This window comes from Phodopus roborovskii, unplaced genomic scaffold, assembly GCF_943737965.1.
Source record: "Phodopus roborovskii unplaced genomic scaffold, PHOROB, whole genome shotgun sequence".
Taxonomy (NCBI): Eukaryota; Metazoa; Chordata; class Mammalia; order Rodentia; family Cricetidae; genus Phodopus; species Phodopus roborovskii.
Window position 1 is genome coordinate 12,406,302 of NW_026126460.1, and position 23,130 is coordinate 12,429,431.

Here is a 23,130-nt window from a genome sequence, read left to right on the forward strand (position 1 = left end):
TAGGCCATGAGGTGGCTGGTCACTGTTATGTGGTCAGGGTGCAGAGAAGGATTAAGGCGTACACTCTGCTTGCTGTCTTCTTTTTATTCAGTTCAGGACTCTCACTGAATGGTGCCACCCATATTTAGGGTGGGGTTTCAGAAATCAACCACCCATTGAGAAATGCACAGACAGGACCAGAGATTTGTCTTGTGGGTGACTCTAGATCATATCATGCTGATAATCTGTATTAGCCATCACAGCTTTCTGTTATTGTGACACAATACTCAAGACAGTCACCTTAAAAAGGAGAAAGCTTATATTTAATGCTCGGAGGTCTTGACCCTCAATTGTTGTTGGGAGTATATAGTTCATCACAATGAAAAGGGGCTGTTTACTTCATGGTGTCTGGAAATCAAAAGGAAGGGGCTGGAGGCTCCCAATTTCTCCCTCAAGGCATTCTCTAACAGTTCAACTTCCTTCCACTAGGTGCCACCTGGTAGAGATCCTACCACCTTCCAGTAGGAGATAAAGCCTTAAATGCACGGGATTCTGGAGGGTAATTTATGATCCAAAATACAGCAATAAGGGAAAGCAAGGGTACGCAGTTTGTCTAATTTAGAACTGCATAGGCACTGTCTCATATTTAATAACATAATGAGAAATGCAGGGAAGATCAAAGTGTCCTTTTCTATTTTATGGCTTTTGAAGTGAGACTATATTACTTGTATATGAAAAATGTACGCTAAAAACACATAGTAAGGTATTGATAAAGTACAATCTCTTGATAAGATTATTATCTAGAATTTGAAAAATTAGCGTTTTATTGCCTCAAATTCTTTGTATCATTTTCTATGGGTATAATCAATACTGACTTTTGTCTGAGTAGAAGAAATGGAAGACATTTATTTACCTGTCTGTAAGTTTAAAATAATTGCTTCAAGTGTTACATTAAGCTTGTAAGTAGAAGTAATTAAAAAATCTGTAATATTTAATTTAGTGTATGTCTTTTACAAACCAGATTAGGTGAAGTGGAGTTAAACTTATTTTGGATTCAATTTATGTCATTTCAATAATACAAATATTTAATGGCCCTCTGCATTCTATATGGTCTGGGCACTTAAGATACCTCACAACACCCCCGCGGTCTCCCAACACTGATCTCTGACCATGTGTTACTTAAATTTCGTTAGGAATTAGGAACTAATTATAGCAAATAGCTAAATTGTGGGGTATTTTTACTAATGCTATTAAAATAAACTATAAAACTTAAGGATAAAATCATGGATCATACACAGATATTAAATGAACACCTGCCAAAATTAATTCCCTATTCAATGAGTAACTAGGAAGATGTTAAATTGGTTCAAATGAGACATGAATGAACCTCTTATATTCATGAAATTTAATACTGAAGATTTACAAATAAATGCAAAATCTACTCAACAGGATGCTAACAATTTATAGTTTATCAACGAAGCTGAGTTTTTATTTATATAAGAACTATTTGTGTTCAATTTTCTGTTGTAGTTCTATAGATAATATGAAATAAATCTATCTCTGAAAGTGATAAATTTTTTTTGCCAAAACTTAAATAATTATGTCTTATTGTGATGTCAATATAAGCAAAGTACTGTTATGCCACAAGAAGAAACTAGGTTTTTCCTGTTTGTTTGTTTTTGTGGCTATAGAAACAACTCTGTAGACCTGAACACTATAGAAGTAACTCCCCAATATTATAGCACTCATGTATGGGCTTCCTCATGGTAAGAAAATCAGGACTTACAACATGTTTTCAATATCCTGGATACTTCAGGATAAGAATTTTAAAAACGTACTTTTTTTTTTTTTTTCTCCAAAAGAAGCAGCTTGGACTAGAGTTGATTCTCATTTGTTCATTTTGCCAAATTTATTCATTAAACTTTTTTTCTTTTTTTTCTTTCCGTTTTCCTTCCTTCCTTCCTTTCTTTCTTCCTCCCTCCATTCCTTCCTTCTTCTGCATCTCAGGTGTTGGGAACTTAGCGCTGGAGACCGGTGGATTTACCAGGCTCCAATCTTAGCTGCTATTGGGGTAAGTTTAAAAGTTTATGTGACATCAATTAATAATAATAATAATAACAATAAAATCACCACTAAAACTCTGGGCAAGTCTGCTTGCTGCTTTATTGTACAGTAGGATTTTAGGAACTTTCACATGTTTCTCAACAGCTGGGAGAGCTCAGTGCTGGGGGTCAGGCCCTGTTTGTGGCCAACACTGGAACTGGTACAGACAGTGCTTGCCATTCTTCAAATCAAGGTAACCAGGTGGAATCTGGGGACAGTTCTGAGGGGGCAGTTCTGCAAATATTTACATGTGCAGGGACTTTTAAGGCCCCATAGCAGCCCCCCTTTTACCAACTGCATTAACTGGAGTTAATGTTCTTAGTACCCATTAGTGAATGGAGGTAGCAACAAGGGAAAGGTAGGATAATGGCCGAGCAAAGAATTTTGGGGAAACAGTGATAGTGAGGTCCTCTCTAGAGCATCCCCTGACTTTCCTGTTTGTCCTCTTGCTCTGTGGACATGGGTCAGGTCCCCAAAAAGAGATGCTCTACAAGACCCTGTCTACCAGGTAACAAAGGAAAAGGCTAGAGCTGGTGTATACTGCTCAAGACCCATGTGCCTGAATATTTTTACTGTGTATTTCATCTGGGTTGCTGAGGAAAACAAAGTTACACAGCTGGGCCAACAAGACTCAGAAAAATGCTTACTCTTCACTTTCATGGATGATTCCATGGTATCTGCTTCTCTGTGGCTTGATGAAGAGATTACTCTAGTTTATATTCACTTGGTTATTGCATGTAATACAAGATGGTGCACTTCTTTTTTAAAAATTTATTTATTTTCTTATTTTACATATTGATCCCAGTTTCCTCCCCCTCCCTCCCTCCCCCTCTCTCTCTCCCTCCCTCTCTCCCTCCTTCCCATGTCCCTTGACCACCCTCCCATCCCATTCCCCTCCACTCCACAGGGAGGATGGTGTCTTCCAGGAGGGGACAACAAAATCTGTCAAGTCATTTGGAGTAGGGACTAGGCCCTCCCTCCTGCCTCTAGGTTAAGGGAGTAACCCTCCATGGGGAATGTGCTCCCAAAGTCCTTTTGTGTAAGATGGTGCACATCTGAAAAACACAAATGATAGACGTTAACACCTTAGAAAGTAATTTAAAAGCCCAATTACTGCTTTTGCTTTTCTTTGATCACATTTCTCCTCTGTTTGCCCCTTCCTCCCCCCCACCACTGCCTCCTTCTTGCCTCCTCTCTCCTTTCCTTACAAGTGTCATCCACTTTCCCAGCCCATGACCATGTTGTATCTAGACAATCAATAGGCGTTTATGTTGCTTGTAGGAAAACTGGCAAAAGAACAATAGTGCAGGTCAAACAGGACCTTCACGCGAGGCTTGTGGATGTTGATGTTTAGAGAGGGAAATCAAACGGACAGGTTCAGGATTGAACTCAGGTCCTCATGCTTGTAGGGCAAGGGCGTCACTGAACAAGACATCTTCCAGCCCAAGAATCATTGGCTACTTCCAATATGATAAAGTTCTTTCAGTCAGTCTTATAAATCATAGATAAAATTCAAGAGCAACTATCTGTTCAGCGAAAATTGCCTTTGGGGTTTATTATTACAATTCAATTATAAAAGAAATTCCTCAGTTCTTCACCATTTATTTAGTCTGTGAACGTATCAGCAAGTTCTCATCAGATGCCAGAAATTACATTGGAAATCAATATATCCCTTATTTCTACCAATAACTTGGAGAAAGTTGAGTTATAAGGAAGAAAATTTAAAAAGGCAAGTAGAAGCCTGAGGGAAAGAAAAGCCAGAGCTACAAAGAAAAATCAAAACGTAGAGCTTATAATAAAATGAGGAATTATCCTGAGAGTCAAGAGATAAGTCTTAACAGGCAGCTCCTTGAGGAAGGGCCTGCTTGGATAACCAGAATGAATTTATCACCTCAGGTAGTAAGATTGCTGATGGAAATGGCTGAGAGGAATCCTGAAAGCATACACATCAATACAATAGAGTCAAGAGTTGGAAGATACAGCAAACCCAGTTCAATGCATGTTAGAACCTTGGTTCTCTATGAAGTGACTATTTCCTTCAATTCTGAAGATTAGTGCTTTATAAGTAAAACTGGCCATTAGAAAATGAAAGGTGCTTTCATATCTATTTCAAAAGAAGGTAGCGATTAATACTAGAAAACCACAAGCAAGAAAATTAGTAATTAATGGGGTGGCTTCGTTCATTTGTTTATTGATTCATGAAGATATTTTTAGAGTGCTTTCCTTTTTATTTTTAATTCATTTTTATTTAAATTAAAACAATTTTAGTTTACATACTAATCCCAGTTTCCTCTCCTTCCCATCCTCCCATCCCCCAACTAATCCTCCCATTCCACTCCCTATCTACTCTTAAGAGAGGGTGAGACTTCCCCATGGGGGATCATCAAAATCTGTCACATCATTTGGGACAGGACCTAGATCCTTCCCCCTGTATCTAGGCTGAGAGAGTATCCCTCCATAGAGAATGGGCTCCCAAAGATCATTTGTGCACCAGGGGTAAATACTGGTTCCACTGCCAGAGGTCCCATAGACTGTCCAGGCCCCCCAACTGACACCCACGTTCAGGGGGCCTGGTTCGGTTTTATGCAGGTTGCCCAGCTGTCAGACTGGGGTCCTTGAGTTCCCACTTGCTCAGGTCAGCTGTTTCTGTGGGTTTCCCCATCATGGTTTTGACCCATTTGCTCATCTCTTCCCTCTGTACAACTAGATTCAGCTCAGTGGTTAGCTATGAATCTCTGCTTCTGCTTTCATCAGCTACTGGATGAAGGCTCTATGATGGTATTTAAGGTAGTCATCAATCTCATTATAGGAAAAGGGCATTTAAGGTAGCCTCTCCACTATTGCTCAAATTCTTAGTTGGGGTCATCCTTATGGATCCTTGGAGATTTCCCTAGTGCCAGATTTCTCGTTAAGTCCATAATGGCTCTCTCTATTAAGGTATCTCCTTGCTCTCCTTCTCTGTTCTTTCCCCAACTCGACCTTCCTGATCCCTCATGTTATCCTCCCCCTTCCCTGCTCCCCTCCTCTTTCTCCTACCTCCCTTCCCTCCCCTCCCAATTTACTCAGGAGACTTCATGTTGTGTGTGCTAGCATCAGGAACTAAATATGAGGAATGCTGGGGACAGACGATGTAGAGGTTTTCATGTCTCATAAGAAATTGAGCAAGTGTTCTGCAAGTGGTGGAGAACCCAAGATTTTTATACCAAAGACCCATGGAATCAGAGCTCTCACTCAGAGAGTCCTTGGGGCCTGGAGGAGATTGTCAGTGGGGCTGTTAGGTAGTAAGGATACCGAGGGCAGGTAGGTCTCCGTGGTCATGCTTTTACTGGAGGTTGGTGGGAACTTGCTAGGGGTTCCAGGTTCTTGTGTCCCAGAATGAACAACTGGACCAAGACTGGTGTTCCATAGAGTGATAAAAGATAACTTAAGTTTCAAAATCACAGTAATGTTAATACTAAAGCGTGTATTCCTATCTGTAAGTGACTTTAGATACAGAAGGCCTCTCAGAGACACTTTTTGTTCCCCAAAGAGACTTTGGATATGCAGAGCTTTCTGGTGATAGAATGCTATTTCATCCCTTATGCTTAAAGTCTGCTATGCTATCTATGGCTTAGATATTGTAAAGAAGACTGTGAAAGTGCATACCCCAAATGGATAATTCTCTGACAGTTGTATAAAGTACAATCTCAAAAAGTAAACCAAAAACTTTTTTGGGTATGAACTGTTTTGGATAGCAGAAAGCTTTTTTTTTTTTTTTTTTTTTTTTTTTAATGTCTACCAAGCATAGGTATTTAGAGTCTAAAAAAGTTAAGTATGCCTCTGTTTCCATAACTTTTCTGGTGAGGCATTTCAGGACTCACTTTCTGTATACTGAGGGAAAATATAAAGTAATATTCTTATTTTTACTTTCACTTTCTTGCTTCTCATGTGAGGTCCCATTTCTGAAGTCAATAAATATTTGATTAAAGAGAAACTGACTTCCTGGTTACTTTCCATGGCAATCCAGCCAAGCAGTCAGTCAAAACCCACGTGTGGCAGCTGCCTGTATGTGTCTCCTCTCACTGAGTCTGTGTAGAGGTGTAGAGAGTGAGAGCATTGGCACCATAGTGCATGACTTGTCTGTGTAGCGATATTTGCTCCTTTTGTATGGCTATAGGTTGTTTTGAGACAGGATGCTGCTCTGTAGTCCAGGTTGGTCTAGAACTTCTGATCCTTTTGCCTACGTGCTCTGAGTTCTGAGTTTACAGGTAAATCCCATCAGAACTGACATATACAGCATTTTTTTTCTGCACGTGGACTTGTATGAATCCCTAGGGAGGTCTGACCTGTCATAGAGAGTAGTCTGTGGTGCTAGACTGCCTTTGACAGGTTTCTCTTCATTCAGTTTGTTGCCTGCAGTTTGGGGGATATATAAACATATATTTCCCTAATCAATGTAATGAAGCATTACATTAAAGGTCTTACATTTAAGATTTTAGTATACTTTGAGGTGATTTAGTCTGTGGTGTGATCACAGACTAAAGGATCCAATTTCATTCTTCTGTATATGGATAGCTAGTTTCTTTAACACCATTTATTGAAGAAACTGTCTTTTCCATGTTGTGTGTCCTCACTTTTCCTCTTGAAAATTATTTGAGCATAGATAGGTGGGTTTATTTGTGAGACCTTTAGTTCCAGTGGGCCACCTGCATTTTTATATGATACTGCCACACTGTTTTGATTAGTGTGACTTTGTGAAACAATTTGAAATCAAATAGTATGCTTTCAGTTTTGGCCCTGCTCAATATTGTTTCGACTATTTGGCATTTTAGGTAGTTTCAAATGCATTTAGGTTTGCTTTCTTTTTTCTACTTCTGGGAAGAATGTATTTGGAATTTTGATAAAGATTGCATTGAATATGGTGACCTTTCTTGGTATAATGGCCATTTCAACAAATTAATTCATCCCATCTATCTACATGGGATATTTTCTCATTTATCTGTGTCTTCCTTAATTCCCTTCAACCGTTTTTATTTAATTTTTTTATTATGTGATCATATATATGTATATATATATAATTTTAAATTAGAAACAATCTTGTTTTATATATTAATCCCTGTTCCTGAATCCTCCCCTCTTCCCCTGTACCCCCACCAACCCCCATCCCATCCCCTTCCTACTCCCCAGGGAGGGTGAGGCCTTCCATGGGGAGCATTCAAAGTCTGTCATATCATTTGGAGCAGGGTCAACTGTGTTTATAACTTTCAGTTTACAAATCTTTTCTTTGGTTGTTCCCCACTATCTTATTTTCTCTGTTATTATTGTGAACCCGATTGCGTCTTATTTTCTTTTTGTGTAGTTTAGTGTTTGGGCAATTTTTCAACATTTAGAAGCTTTGGGCCCTACTCTGGGAAGTAAGTGCTCAGGCTGCATCTCTTCACGGAGTCACTGTCTTTTCATGGGTTCCACGTAAGTGGGTTATTCCATAGCTTTGCTCTGTGATCATTTTGTTGTCTTAATTTTTTTCTTTTCTTTGATTACCCAGCACTTTTTTTTTGTTGTGGTAGGTCATTTGCTAAGAGACTGCAATGGCAGAGAATCTCATTCTTTTTTTTTTTTTTTTGGTGTGGCTAAACAAAACAAGCCATTGCATAGGTGTTTTCAAGATGGGCGACAGCTGATTGTCATATAAGAGAGTTCATCAATGCCATATGGTGCACATTACCAATTATCCTAAACTTGGCACAACTATCTTTATGCAGAGAGAAAATAAAATTCTCAATGCTTTGTGGCAGAAGGTGGCTCTGAACCTTGAAAATGCCTACCTGCAGGAGATAGATAGGCTCCTTATTTCCCCCAAGAGAACCAGGCGACAGGAACTATCTCCTCTGATGCTTGTTCCAAAGTTTTGAGAAAGACATCCTTATGTCTTCAATATGACAAAAGACCTGTCTGATCAACAGAAAGATTTATATATATTTTGGAGAGATGAGAAAGTATGCGGAAATTTTAGTAGGTGAATGGTATGAGGAAAAGGAAGGAAGGAAAAATCTCTTCCCCCTTCTTCACCAGGAACAATGAAGTCTCCGAGTCTTAATATATATTTGTTCATATCCTAACTCCATAGCAGATGTCTCCAGTTAGTTTAAATGTAAAACCACCTTTCAGTGACATCTAGGAAAACTCTCCTATATGATTCCCTTCTGGAATTCCAGACCTTTGGGGATTTCCATGCCAGGCATCCCATATTCTCTAACACTATGAAAGGAAAAGTGAGTTGGGAGCTCCATCGTGGCCTTTCTCTTTCTGAGCAGTTCTGTGATGTGAAAGCATATAGGAAGGTAATGGTAACAGATATGACACAGAACTCACCATGGATTGTGTTCAGGGGCAATAACTCTAATAACAGACCAGGCTGCTTAGCTGCTAAGTGGAGAGAGCTGACATTCTAATGTGAGGATATACATTGTTACCTGGTGAGCTCCAGCCATCTTTAATAGAACCCAAGATCCCTGAATAGTAGAGGAGACTCTCCTGCTCATGCCCATATTCCTTTGTATCCATGTTTACCTGAACTTGAACTTGTCCACCTCTGCTGATGCTGGTCTGTTCCACATGCCTTTCTGAGCCTTTGGAAGGCTAGGATGTATTTCTCTTGCTTCCCTGGGGTGTCATATTTTCAATTTCACCCTTTGAATGGCTCCAAATCTCAAAGAAACCGAAGGCTTCTTTGTTGACTGTCACCTTGCCCACTAAACTGCGGGGTGTATGTGAGTAAGTAAAATATTGTCTCCTAAACACCTATATTCTTAACGCCTTTTAAGAGTTTCCTGGAACACAGTGGCCACTGGATCAATAGTAGATGTCCTTGGGGACTGAGACAGAAGAAAAGGAAAATAAGGAAAAGCACATGCAATTGCAGAAATGCCAAGTCTTTTCCAACAGATCTTTTTCTGTCTAGAGAGGGAAACTACAGCCCTGCAGATAAAGGTCATGCAGCAGTGTGACAAAAAAAAAAAAAAAAAAAAAAAAAAAAAAAAAAAAAAAAAAACCACACACACACACACACACACACAAGCTGCATTTTGACCCTATTTATTTCACTTGCACTAAAAAACCTGCCAAATTCAATGTTGAACAATTCTTGTAAAAAACAAATTTTTAATTTCAATGGGTACATTTATACTTAAAAGATATAGTTCCTTTACAATACCAGGTTTGTTTTCTTTATGGCCTTTTATCCAAGTGTGCCATGGTATTATGCAAACAGACACACTCCCTGTGTACAATCACAAAAAAACGCAGCACAGATTTTTTAATCCAAATTGGGTCCCTAGCGTAATTCTGAATCTGCCGTTGTAATGTTGTAGCTTATATTTCTGAGAGTAGAATCAGGTAGAACAGAGTCAAGATTTCTCAGTGACATACAGAGCAAATTATGTTTAAGGGAATATAGGAGTCTGGGCAGTCAGAAGTATGTAAGAGAATCCAGGTTTCTAGATGAAGACTGACTTCAGAACAAATGCTGAAGCATCAGATTGGTTTTGGAAGGGTGGGACTGATAGCAGAGCATTGTCCGGTTATGTTTTGTTTTCCCATGTTGGAATCTTTAATTCAGTTAGTCATTAGAAAATAATGCTTTGTTATGAAAACAGTCATCTCCAAATTCAACAGTTGGTTATTAAGCCTGCTGCTTTATGATGATGAGTATGGCTTTTAAATTCTTCTACATAGCCTGTGCTTTTTGTAGCTTTCTGGGAATCAATCTCACACATTCCATTCATTAAATGGCTTCTTCAGTGTGTATATCCTCTTGTATTTTAAAGAGAAGTGGATATGGTATTTTAAAAATTATCTTTTAAGATTTTTTTTCTAAAAGCTTTTATGGGAGTTACCATCTTGTTCCTTTTTCAGAATTATTTGAGGTATCTTTTTACAGGTATGTAGAACAAACCATTCATGAGATGAAAAAAAAAAACCCCTGAAAATCTGAATTCTGTATTAAACATACTTCTCTCAAAGTAGACGATTGGTCATCGGAGGAGCTGGTCCATGTTGAATGCACAATGATGCTGTCAATGTCTAGAAAACAGTGAAGATAGACCAATAAAAGTGACTCTTAGAAAGTACTCACTCTGATACACATTTTTCTAAGCCTCAGCACTGTGTATAATGTAAACTATAAACTCTTCAAGCTCCCATAGTTGCATCGATTGATACAGGGTTATTTAAATGTGAGGATCTCTACATTAACATTTTCAAATCACCATCAGGAAAACATCTTCTAAATGTTCCCACCTTGCACATTCTTTGATCCTGTGGCTTATTTCTGAAGAGTTCTCAGAAAATGAACTAAAGCCTAAAGAAAAACAAGCACACAAAATCAAATGTGTCAGTGAGTGGCCAGATCTGATTTCTTATTTTAGTTCTTGGGTTCTTTTTTAAATGCCAGCTGTGGGTTGCTCAAAGACTAAGTTTTGATGATCTATTTCCTTATTGCCATTCTGTGGTGTTGCTTAGCTCTATCTGCAAAACTCCAAATGAAGTGGGGAAAGAAAGATTGTAGGGCCAGAGGGATGGAGAACACCAAGAGAACATGGCCCACCAAATCAACTAAGAAGGGTACAGATGGTTCACAGAGTCTGAAGCAGCAAACACAGGGCCTATATGGGTCTATACCAGATCCTGTGCTTGGTGTCTTAGTGGGAATCTTAATGGTGGGAATAGATGTATCTCTGACTCTTTTGCCTGTTCTTGAGGCTCTTTTTCCTCAACAATCTTTGCACCCTATTATTTGGAAGCTAAGATTTTTGGTGTTTCCTGCCCCCCCTCCGCCTCCCTCAATAGAGTTGAGTTTAGCAGTGTTTGCAAAGAGTTACTCCCTGTAGGAATACTTAAATAGTAAAAAATGTAACAAAATTCAGGTCTCCTAGGAAGATAACAGCCCCTCATGGAATCACATGAGGATACTGCCCATTAAAGATCTAGTCTGCATTGAGAATGTATTACACCTTGAGAATGCCTTCAAACGATTTGCACAAAGTATATAATGAGAACTCATTAGTGTGCATTTTGGCTTTGTTTTATTGTCCTTACTTGTTCTCCTTTTAAAATGCTATATATAGTATTCTTACATTTTCTTACATATGTGCATGTATATATTGTAGGCTGGGATATGATTTGGGAGAACATATGAACATATTTTTTTTCCATTCTGAGATTGGGCTGCCTCACTTAGCATACAATCTAAGGTTATCTATTTTTTTTTTTTTGCAAATTTTGTGATTTCATTTTTCTTCAGAGCCAAATAATATTCTAATTTATATATGTACCTGATTTTCAACATCCAGTCATCTAGTTTGATTCCATTTCTTTGGTATAATGAGTACAGCAACAATAAACATGGGGAATGAAATATCTCCATGCTAGGGTATAGAATACCCTCGGTGAATGCACAGGATGGTTGGGGCATATGGTAGTTCTAATTTTAGTTTTTTAAAGAAAATTCCAAACCTGTTTCTCTACTGCCTGTATTTGTTTCATGCCCCCACCAGCAGTAAATGAAGGTTCTTCTTCCTACACACCCTCTCCAACATTTATTATTAGCCTGTTTGTTGACCTGTAGTTTTATTTCCTTGGCATTTATTTTCTGCAGTTCTTTGTGTCTGAGATGTAATTGGTAAAGATTTTCTCCTATTCATGGCCTGTGTGCTTTGCTGATTGTTTCCTTAGCTATGCACCCACCTTTTAGTTTCCTGGAGCCATACTAGTTGGTTCTCCAGACTGACCTGTGTTAGTAATGTTCTGTTTAGAAAGAAAGTTCTTGCTGACACCATTGCTTTGAAGAACATTTCCAATATTTTTATCTAGAAGTAGAATTTCAGATTTAAAATTGAGGTCTTTGACCCATTTTGGATAAATTCAGTTGTTTGTTTTGTCAATTCTTTTTGATAAGCAGAACAGACTGGCTGAGAGTACACAGTAGATCCAACATGTGATCTACATTAGTACTCTGCTACTCATTGGCTGTGTGGTCACATGGCATGTCACCTTGTGAAGTGCTGATGATGAGATGCTCATCTTCTAGAGCTAACTTTTCATGTAAAACATTCTGGATATTAAGTTGCCAATAACACTTTTTAGTTACCCTATATTCTATATTTTTGTAAATTATAGCAATTATCTGGAATTTCCTGCAACCATTTTTTCATGTGTCACTATGTGAATATATGTGTATATTTTCTTTGAAACTAACAAGTTTTTCTAAGTCTTAGTTTTTCTTAATTCTTAATTTTTTAATTTTTATTTTACATATAGATCCCAGTTCCCCTTCCCTTCCTCCTTCCCTCCCACCCTCCCTCCCTCCATCCCTCCTTCTTCCCCTCTCTCACACCCATCCTCCCCTCCCATTCCCCCCACCACTCCACATGTAGGGTGATGCCTTCTAGGAGGGGTCATCTAAATCTGTCAAGTCATTTGGAGTAGGGACTAGGCCCTCCCTCCTGCCTCTAGGTTAAGGAAGTATCCTTCCATGGAGAATGGGCTCCCAAGTCCTTTTGTGCACCAGGGATACATCCTGGTTCCACTCTCAGAGGTCCCTTAGACTGCCCAGGCCTTCTAGCTGAGACCCATGTTTAGGGGGTCTGAGTCAGTCCCATGCTGGGTTCCCAGCTATCAGTCTGGGGGCCCATTAGCTCCTCCTTGTTCAGGACAGCTGTCTCTGCGTGTTTGGGTAGCATGGTCTTGTCCTTCCTCTCTGCATCTGGATTCCAATTCGGCTCAGTGTTTGGTTGTGGGTGTCTGCTTCTGTTTCCATCAGCTACTAGATGAGGGCTCCATGATGGTGGATAAGTTAGTCATTGATCTCATTATCTGGGAAGGGCATTTATGGTAGCCTTTCCACTGTTGCTCAAATTGTTAGTTGGGATCAGTCTTGTAGGTCCATGGACATTCCTCTAGGTTCAGTTTTCTCTTCAAACCTATAATGGCTCCCTCTTTTATGATCTCTCTCTCTCTCTCTCTCTCTCTCTCTCTCTATATATATATATATATATATATATATATCCCTCTCTCTATCTCTTTCTCTTCTCTTGTATATTCCTCCCCTGAATTCTTAACTTTTTTCTTTTATAACCAATTTGGCCACTCTTAACTGTCTTCTCTTATTAAACTGTTTGATTAACTGGTGTGTATTACTTCCAATAAAATATTTTTTGTTTTCAGAATTTATCTTTGACACATGACATGAAGACAGAGACCTTGGTTCTGGATATTTTAATATGGTAGAGCTGAAGGTTGCTGTTTTATTACAAGCAATAGGGACGATAAGTGGCAGTCTGCAGGTGGCTATGCACCCATGGCACTTCTCCATTCAGGTTCTAATGCTCACTCTCTCACACAGTTGCCATGATTCAGCCTTTCTCAGATCTTCACCCCAGACACATTGCATGGCTGGAAACTGTTGTCAGGTAGATAGGAAATCCTGGAGTGTGAAATAATATATATGACTGTTCAGAAAGCAATTTCCATGGAAAACCTCAACGCTCAAGTTTTCTATTTCTTTTAAATCTATCTGAAGGGAGTGTGTGATACTGTTATCCTTAAACACACCATGGAACTATGCATATGACTTAAAATTCTAGCTAACAGTTGAGTACCCCAAGTCAATTCTCTTTGATTTGGAAAATTTTCGGTCCTCAATAATAACAATAAAAAAGAATCTCATTTTCATGTGAGGCTCAGAGAGTGTTCAAGAAATGGCATCCATGGACCATTAGTTTAGGAGCATCTCCCTCTTACACAAAGGTCTCATCTCACCAACTCTCTGTTATATTCCTTGTATGAAAACAACTCAGTCCTCTCCAATGGTTCTCACACTTATTAATTTTCAAATTCAATGTGATTTTCTACATCAGGGGTCTTTTCTTACATAACATCTTGTCTATAAAATATTTTTAATGTGCATCTCCCAGTACACTTTATACATCAGAGGAAAGAATATTATTCTCTGAACAATTCTGTTATTCCTTGTCCTCAATACAGTGACAGAAGCCTCATTTTTTAAGCAAAAGGTAGTCCCACGTATACAATAACTCAATTTTGTCCTGCCAACTTATCATGAGCTTCATCTGATCTTTGAAAATTGGATCACTGATATTCCTTCTTCCTAATGCTATTAAAATATCATTTTAAATGAAGTCAGATTTGACAGTAACTTTTACTATCTTATCTAAGATTCTGCATTTAAATTTATGGAGTGGGTAATTCTTAGTCTCAATACAAAGAAGTTCAAATTACTAAATTTCTATAAATATCTTAAAGAGTAGCTTATTTTTGTGTGATTTTACCTTCTTTTATCTTCCAGCTGAATTTTATTCTGTTCCTGAATACAGTTAGAGTTCTTGCTACCAAAATTTGGGAGACCAACGCCGTTGGACATGACATGAGAAAGCAGTACAGGTAATACAGAGTTCCTCAATCAGAAGAAATATTTTGTTTGCTGTTTAAAGAATAAACACCAGGTAGTCTGAAGTGTTTCCAGGGGATTTACTCTATGAATGTGTGTTTTTGTTTCATTCACTTATATTTTTTTGTTGGAAGAAAGTATTTATAGTTAAGATAAAAATATTCCCAAACCCTCTTATTGTGTTTAGATTCTCTACATATGTTTGTCTGTTCTTAGCAGTTAATTTTCTATAAGTTATATGAATTCACATAGAATCTCTTGGTGATTATCTTAGACAACTGTTTTGTATTTAAAAACATGTCCCAATGAAATAATCAAACAGGTGCATTTGTTGTATTGCATCTAAACCTTTGATGAATTGATACCTATTAAATAAAAATTTTAATAACTTTTCAAATGCACTGATCAGAGGAATTTCTTTTCTTTGTCTATCATGAAGAAAAATACAAACCGAGTGTCCATATCACTATGAATCCATTTCAAGGGAGTGCCCAGTCCCTCCAGTGGTCATTTTAGTTATTCTGAGCAATAATAGCCTCTATCCAATTGAACTAACATATCTAGTAATCAGGTTGTGGACTGGAGTTTATATCCATTATATGGATATATGGAACAAATCATGTTCTGCATTTGGTTTTATTTCACAAATGTTCTCCAATTTTTTGCTGATTATTTCCCCTCTAATGTGCAGTTAGCTTTTTCTATCTAGCAGCAAAGACTGCAGGGATGGCTGGGACTCTCTTAGGATGCACAGTGTGAACAAACATGCCGCTTTCAACTCCAACTATGTTCCTTGAGTTACAGTGGTAGTATTGTGATATACATAGTGCCCAAGAATCTGTTGACAAAGGCCTATGCTGTACTAATATAGATTGTCTCATGATATAGTCCATCAGTGAAGACATAGACCAAGAATAATGGCATAGTGGGGGGGTATAAATAACCTTTCCTTCTTCTTCATAAAATGAAAAGGTGTGATGTTATTTGTACATGGTATAGGTTTTTAGTTCTGAATGTAGGATGCTTATTTATACTTTCAGTTCAGTACTCTGTTTCAGAAACCCCAGATTATCAAGACTTATTTCTGAAGCAGGCTTGGCAAGATGAAATTTATGTTCTTGTCTCAGTGTTAGTTAGCTGTAACTTCAGAGTATACTTCTTAAATGTATACGTCTTTGTCAGTGTTCTATTGTTGTAAAGGGACATTGTGACCATGGTAACTCTTATAAAGGGAAACATTTAACTGGGGCTGGCTTACTGTTCAGAGGTTTAGTCAGTTTTTGTCATAGTGGGAAGCATGGTGTCATGCAGGCAGGTATGGTGCTGGAGGTAGCTGAGAGTTCTTTATCTGGATCCACAGGCAACAAAAAGAGATAGAGAGCCTCTGGGCCTTGCTTGAACTTCTGAAACTTCAAAGCCCACTCCCCAGGGAAACACTTCCTCTAACAAGGACACACCTACTCCAACAAGGACACTCCACAAGGGTTTATGGGGGCATTTTTATTTAAACCACTATATTCTGCTCCCTGGCTCCCATAGACTTGTAGCCACATTATAATAAAAATGTTCAACTTAAAAAGTACCCATAGTCTTTAACAGTCTCATCCCTGTTTAACAGGTTCAAAGTCTATTTAGAGAATCATGGAAACCTCTTAACTGTAAGCCCCTGTAAAATCGAGATAGAAAGCAGATCACATACTTCCAACATATAATGACACAGGATTCTCATTACCATTCCTAAAGGGAGGAAAGGAAACCTAGTGAGGAAAGATTGGACCAAAACAAGACTAAGAACCATCTGGGCAAACTCTGCATCTCCACATCTGATCTCCAACTCCTTTTAGCATTGTTGACTGCAACATACTTCTTCCTTTTGATACCTGCAACTTAAATCAATTTTCTGTGCAGTGCTAGGTTAACCTTTCAAGAACTCCAGAATTCCATTATGGGCACATACTTCCTAGTTCCAGAGACTTCAGTGGGCTGAGAGGCCTGGAAGAGGCAGCCTTTCTGGACTAACTGGGGTCTTGGTGAAGAAGATCTCACTGGGACTTCCAGAAATGTTTCCAGAATCTTTCTGGTATAAGCACTGTGATGCCAGTGAGAGTGGAGATGTCACCTATGGTACAAAGCCAGGACAGCTCCTGAAAGTTTGATCCTAGGTCCAGTTGGTATTCTCATATTTTACTCTAAAACCACGATGTAGGGCAAGAAAGAAAGACTTTATAGTAGCATATGTGGCAGTCAGCAGGTTGTTAAGGGAACCTACCCACTGTTTCAACTATTCCTTCAGGTCATTCTGTTCCAGGTAGCAAGTGAAGTTATGCTTGGAAAATAGTCAGTACACACAGGTACTTTAAGTAAATCACTAAATAAACCAATATCCAATGCTTCACCTTTTACATTATTCTAATTTACTTTAACAAACAAGAGGAGTTTTCAGAACTTGGAAAATATAGCGTGTGAAAGAGTTCAAGAGAACACTTGAATGTTTCCTCTAACTGAACTTGTAATTCAATATGATGTACATACATCATTATGATTTTTGCTTAACAAATGTATTTAATGTTTAGGATAAAACCAACACATTATGACAGCAGACAGATTTAAAGATGAATAGTCATTTAATTTTGGATGGATATTTTCCTTCTTTCAATCTCTATCTTTGGCTGGAAATGGAAAATATACCTTCTCTTATAAGAAGTGAGGCAACTCCAGGATGCTTCAGTAGCATGGTACAAAATAGCTAATGGTTTCATTTGCTACATTTCCCTCTTGGAAGGAGGGAGAGAGGAAGTAAGGTAGAGAGAGAAAGTGACCGAGATCTTGTAAAATCTTTTCCTTGAATCAAGGAAAGTACATGCAAAAATGCATACAAAAAACTGTCAAACCATGTGCGTCTTGAATTGTAAGGTTGTTCGATAGCAAATTTGTATGGGCAGCTTGTGTATATTTGATTTAAATACCAACTTCTTTCCTGTATGCTATAAGGTTTATATATAGGCAGAGTGGTCAATTAAAGAGGAGAAACCTACAAACCAACAACTCTGTTTGCAAACAAATAAATAAAAATAAAATAAAAAGGTATTTGCATAGATGTGAGAGAACGTTTCATTTAAGTCCAGGAGGGATCAAGGAAGGCTTAAAATAAACAGGGTCCCTGAGCCTGTCCTCTTTAGTTTTAGTTAAATATGATTTGCCAAAGAATAATAGAGATGTTTCTGTATGAATTCATCTGAAGGATGATGTGGACTAGATACTGTGAAAACTGGGAATCTATTTTCTAAATTGGACACCATGTCCCTAAACCACTTGACTCCTTTGCATTTCTCTTGTACCCAAAACTATCACCATACTCCCAGCAAGCCAGAAGACCTGTATCACTTGCTCCTTGCCCAGGTCATCTCATCAGACAGATATATCTTCATTAAAAGCTAAGCTATAAAGTCATACAGTATGTGTGATTGACTATATGGACACTAATAAGCACCAGCGCACAGAGTTGCTTGTGCCTAACCTGCTATGAATAGACAGACCTGTGTGCATATTTGATAGTTATATGCTCTGCAGGATAAATTATAAAAGAGGATGTAATCATAGCTAATATATAAACATGAACACAGTTCAAATATTTTATTTAATTTCATAGTTAATGAAGGAGGTGATGAAACATTTCATCTAGTTCAAAAGAGGACATATAGACGGATATACATGCCTAAATGAGTATATAAATGGATGCAAATTGCAAAACTTGTTAATACCTACAGGGCTACAGTCAGAGGCATCTATAATATGCTGGGTACAATTTGTGTTTCAATGGCCTGGAATGACTTGCATTAATGTGGTAGACAGATTTCTATGATGAGCCCCTGGAATCTATAGCCTTTAGTATCCTAATGTGTCATGTGCAATACCTGCCCTGTCATCCAGACCTTGATTGTGAGCAAGATCTATGACTGCGTTGCTCTTTCCTTGATTAGGTTGTATTATATGATAGAGAAAGAGGGCTAGTATGTTACAGAGTCCATCCTGGAAGCCCAGGAGAGCCTGTGGTTTGGACATAGAGGAAGTCTATAGGATCCAAGTGACATGGGGATGAGAGCCAGAAGACAATCCTACAAAGGTAGTGGAGGTCTTTAGAAATCTGAATGAGTTTACAAGAGAACCCTAGGTCCAGCTCTGAACCCAGCCCTAGCAGAAACCTTGAGTTCAGTTTTGAGAGAGTTGAGTATAAGACTCAACTGTGTTGATCTGTATGTCTAGCACTGCATAGCAATAGAGGGAATGAGTGTCATTTAAGGTAGGGACTTTGTGGAACTTTGTTACACAGCAAACCAAAGATGAATTAAGTTACTGCTTTTACAGATGATCCCTTATCCTTACAGAACTATGCAACAGCTTAGTCATAGACAAGAAGAGGGAGTTCAAGGGACAGAGCTAACAGGGTATCAATGGATTTCATTGCCTGATGTAATTTTTCTCTAGTCTGCATTAAACTAAATGGTGATGAAACTTTTGCATTTGTGACCATTTTATAATCTCTTGCTTTGATTTAATTTTTGTATGAACCTAGTTTTTGGTTCCTAGTTACAAACGTAGTATCAATCAAAGTTAGCCTGGTTTTGAGAGCATTCTCCAGGGGGATTTACACTGCATCTTAAAAATAGAATGTAATTTTATTCAGAAAAGTTGTTAGATAAAAGTTTTAAGGCTGTGCAAGTGCAGTTAATGCAATTCCTAGATCTAACTAGACCATATTAAATGCGGTAGGTATTCACAGCATCCTTTCTAGACTTCCAGCCACAGGGACTCAGGCTTATTGTTCAGCATTGAGATGGAAGACAAGTAAAGGCAGGTTCTGAGAGCTGTGTTAGTCAGGTCCAAGGGATCCACTGCTTATCAGCAATGCTTTCCTGAATGGAATGGACTGTGGGAATCTAAGACTGAAGGAACTGTAGGCAAGGCAAGCGAGAACTCAGACCAGCAGATGAAAAGCCCACAGTCTGCAGAAGAGGGGCATGTCGCCGGACAGTGCCAAGGGAACAGATGGTTCTGACACTACTGAGACACCATAGGCAATGAGGATGAGGAAGATAGACATCCCTTGACATCTCTAGACTCCTCCACGAGAACCTTTGAGCACTCCAGAAAGCAGGACATGCTGGATAGTGTGTTAGTGGGAATGGTGACTGCCAAGAAAGCTTTGCAATACTAGAGCCTTGACGGTATTGTGGACCCTGCCCTCCTATTCCTGAGACCAGATACATGAACTAGCATTCTGTGGGTAGAACACATCAAGCCTAGATTCTGAATTTAGTTCTTTTCAATCTTAGACTGGTGAGATCTTGGCTCACCTGTGCAGCTTGATTCCAAGAAGAAAAATAATAAGTAAGTGTAACTAGAGGAAAGACTGGTAAGGATGGAAGGCAAAGTTTTGCAAGATTCTTGGGTGTAGATAAGTCAAAAAGGGGGAAATTTGAGAAATGAGTAAGAAATAAGCCATGTTTTGTAATTTCTTGGATCAAGAGTGCAAACAAAATAAAAGTAACCCCCAAACTACAACATGGCGCACTTGGTGGCCTGGTGTCAGATAAATTGCTGCAAACTCAATGGCTTAAGGTAGCACACTTTCCATTTCATTCTCTGTAGGTCAAGGATCTGTGTGCCCCTCTTCTGCTTAGCTGTCACAAGGCTGAAAATGAAATGCCAGTCCGGGCAGTGGCATCATGGGAAAGTTGGACGGGGGGGGGGGCGGGGGATATAGCTGAGGGTGTGTGACTGCTGGCAGATTTGGGTACTGGTCAGCTCATGTCCAGATGCTGCTGTTTCTTGCCACATGAAGACTTTCAGTAGAAGAGCTTCCAACACTGGAGCTTGTCTCACTGCAGAAGACTACGAAGATGGCAGTTAGCATCTTAGGCAACACAGCCACAGAGGCGGCATTCCACCGTCATTGCCTTAATCAACTAGAGGAATTCCCTCAACCCGACCACACTCGGGGAAAGAACTGACAAAGGCATAGGGAGCAAGAAGTGGGATCAGCGAGGACTGTTTTAAACAAGTCTGTCTGTACTGGACAGGGCTCTCTCAGGATGGAATCAGTAGTCCTGCCAAGATGTAGGCAGGTGTACACATGCAGGTAGACTTACGGGTGGATAGGCAGTTACAGGCAAGTGGATATATGAGGCAGTACTTGGTGAACTGGTTCATGTGAATCTGGAGGCCCTCAGTAAGCCACAAGTCTCAGAACCAGGGAAACAAATGGTGTAACCCTCAGCTCAAGAGGTGACATCCAACCGCTCAGCCACCTACAGGTGCAATCCCAGCTCCAAAGGCTGTGGAGCCTGGAATGCTGGAGGCAGAAGAGTTGTGTTCCAGCTGCAGAAGAGGAGAGGTGTGTAGGCTTTTCCTTTGCTTTCTGATTCTGCCAGAATCAGGTGCAGTCACCTGCCCCTTGCTCAGTTTCCCCTGTAGCCTGTTGGCTTTTTGTCCACTGGTCTGAGTTCTTACTTGCCTTGCCTATAGTTCCTTCAGTTTTACAGTTCCACATTCACATACATTCACATACAGTTCCACAGTCTGTTGGAACTGACTGGTGCTCTAAACTCTCAGAGCCTACCCCAGGTACTTGGTGGTGCCTGCCCATACCAAGGGCAGACCTTTATATTGAGTCCAGCCACTCATGTTCCATCTCCATTGGAAGCACCTTCACAGACACATCAAAATAATGCTTTACCAGGCAAACTGACACTAAAACCAAATATCACTCCATCACACTGGAGAACTCAGAATTGCTTCAAATATACAAGATCATTAGTATGAGGCCAGGGCAGGGATGGCTCATGCCTTTAATTGCATCATTTTCAGAGGCAGGGGCAAGGGCAGGGGCACAAGAGGACAGATCCCTGTGAGTTCAAGGTCAGCCTGTTCTACATAGTGAGTTTCAGACCAGCCATGGCTATGAACCGAGACACTTTCTCAAACAAACAAACAAACAAAAAACCCGACCATCTGACCAACAACTAGACAAAAAACAAGAGGGAGGGAGAGAGAGAGAGAGAAGAGGGAGGGAGAGAGAGAATTAAACACAGCCACTGGTTGTTAGAAACAGAATATTTCACAGAACATTCAGAATAAAAGGAAGAGCTTAAGTATCTCCAAGAATAGTTGATTTTTAAAAAAATTAATTAAAATTTAAAATATTATGTACTATGTCATTCTCTCCTTCCTCTCTTTTGTATGCTCCTTCTATTCCATCTCAAATTCATAGCCTTTCCTTAATTACTATTGTTATTAATTATCATGAATATTTCTTTTTTTAAAAAAAATTATTTACTTGTTTTATTGCGTATATAGTGTTCTGTCTGCATGTATGCCTACACACCAGAAGAGGGCACCAGATCTCATGACAGATGGTTGTGAGCCACTATGTGGTTGCTGGGAATTGAACTCGGGACCTCTGGAAGAGCAGTCAGTGCTCTTAACCTCTGAGCCATCTCTCCAGCCCTCATGAATATTTCTTAATTATTATTGCTTATAAACAAATATACAAAAATAACCTGCTGAATCAGTTTACTATTGCTCACGTGTGTATGTTTTTAGGGCTGATCACTTGGTACTGGGTAACCAATCAAAGGGCTCATCCTATGGTAGACTGGTTCTTTCTCTCTCTCTCTCAGCAGCCATTAATTCTCTGTAGCTCTTTATTCAGAGGTAGGGGCCTCATTGGATTTACCCCATCCATGTTGGGATGTCAACTGGTGTTGGAATTGTCTGGGTCTTACTTAGGCAGCCATATTGTGATATAATGCATACAGCTTCCTCATCTTACACAGAAGGCATGCTCTTACAGAAGATGTCCTGGTTCTTCTAGTTCTTATAATTTTCTGTCATCTCTTCCCTGCCATTCCCTGAAGCTCAAGTTAAGAAGGAAGGGATGCTTTGTTAAGTCTCAACCACACAAGTTAAAGATGACTTAGGATAGTAACGAAGGCCATTTAATGGCGTCCTAGCATCAGGAACAGACTAGAGACCCAGGGGATACTAATGATGGGACGTGAGCATCAGCCACCTGACTTCCTATAAAGTGACAAGAGTCAGCACTGGGGAGATGGCTCTGTGGGGAGAACACTTATTCTGCAAGCACAGGGAGCCGAGTTTGAATCCCCAGCACACATGTAACAGCCGTGCATGGCTGTGCATACCTGTAACCACAGCATTAGGGGTGGACACAGGCAGATCCTGAGAGCTCACTGGCTAGCCAGCTTTGCTTTAATGATGAGCTTCAGGTCCAGTGAGAGGCTCTGTCTCAAAAAAAGTAGAAAGAAGTAGAGAGAGAGAGAGAGAGGTAGAGGAAGTCATCAAATGTCCTATTTTTCTGTTCAAGTTTCTGCACGCTAGGGCCTGGCCTGAACAGGTCCTGAGCACCTGCATACACATGTGCCTACATTTCATAGAACACACACACTAACACCACAAACACACATCTACACACACAGTATAGCCACACGAAAACCCCACAGACATACATATACCACAAATACCACATATACCACAAACACAGACTACTCACACACACAGACCAACCAACCCAAAGAAAACGC

At 39.4% G+C, this 23,130-nt stretch overlaps 1 protein-coding gene across 1 annotated transcript in view; it reads left to right on the forward strand.

Annotated features, from left to right (window-relative positions):
* The window catches only part of Pth2r (parathyroid hormone 2 receptor), a 63,839-nt gene that overhangs the window by 35,097 nt on the left and 5,612 nt on the right, over positions 1 to 23,130 (forward strand). Inside the window, exons 9-10 of the mRNA XM_051190373.1 lie at positions 1,987 to 2,050; positions 14,426 to 14,520. Coding sequence (XP_051046330.1) covers positions 1,987 to 2,050; positions 14,426 to 14,520 — 159 coding nt within the window. The remainder of the gene's footprint in view (positions 1 to 1,986; positions 2,051 to 14,425; positions 14,521 to 23,130) is intronic.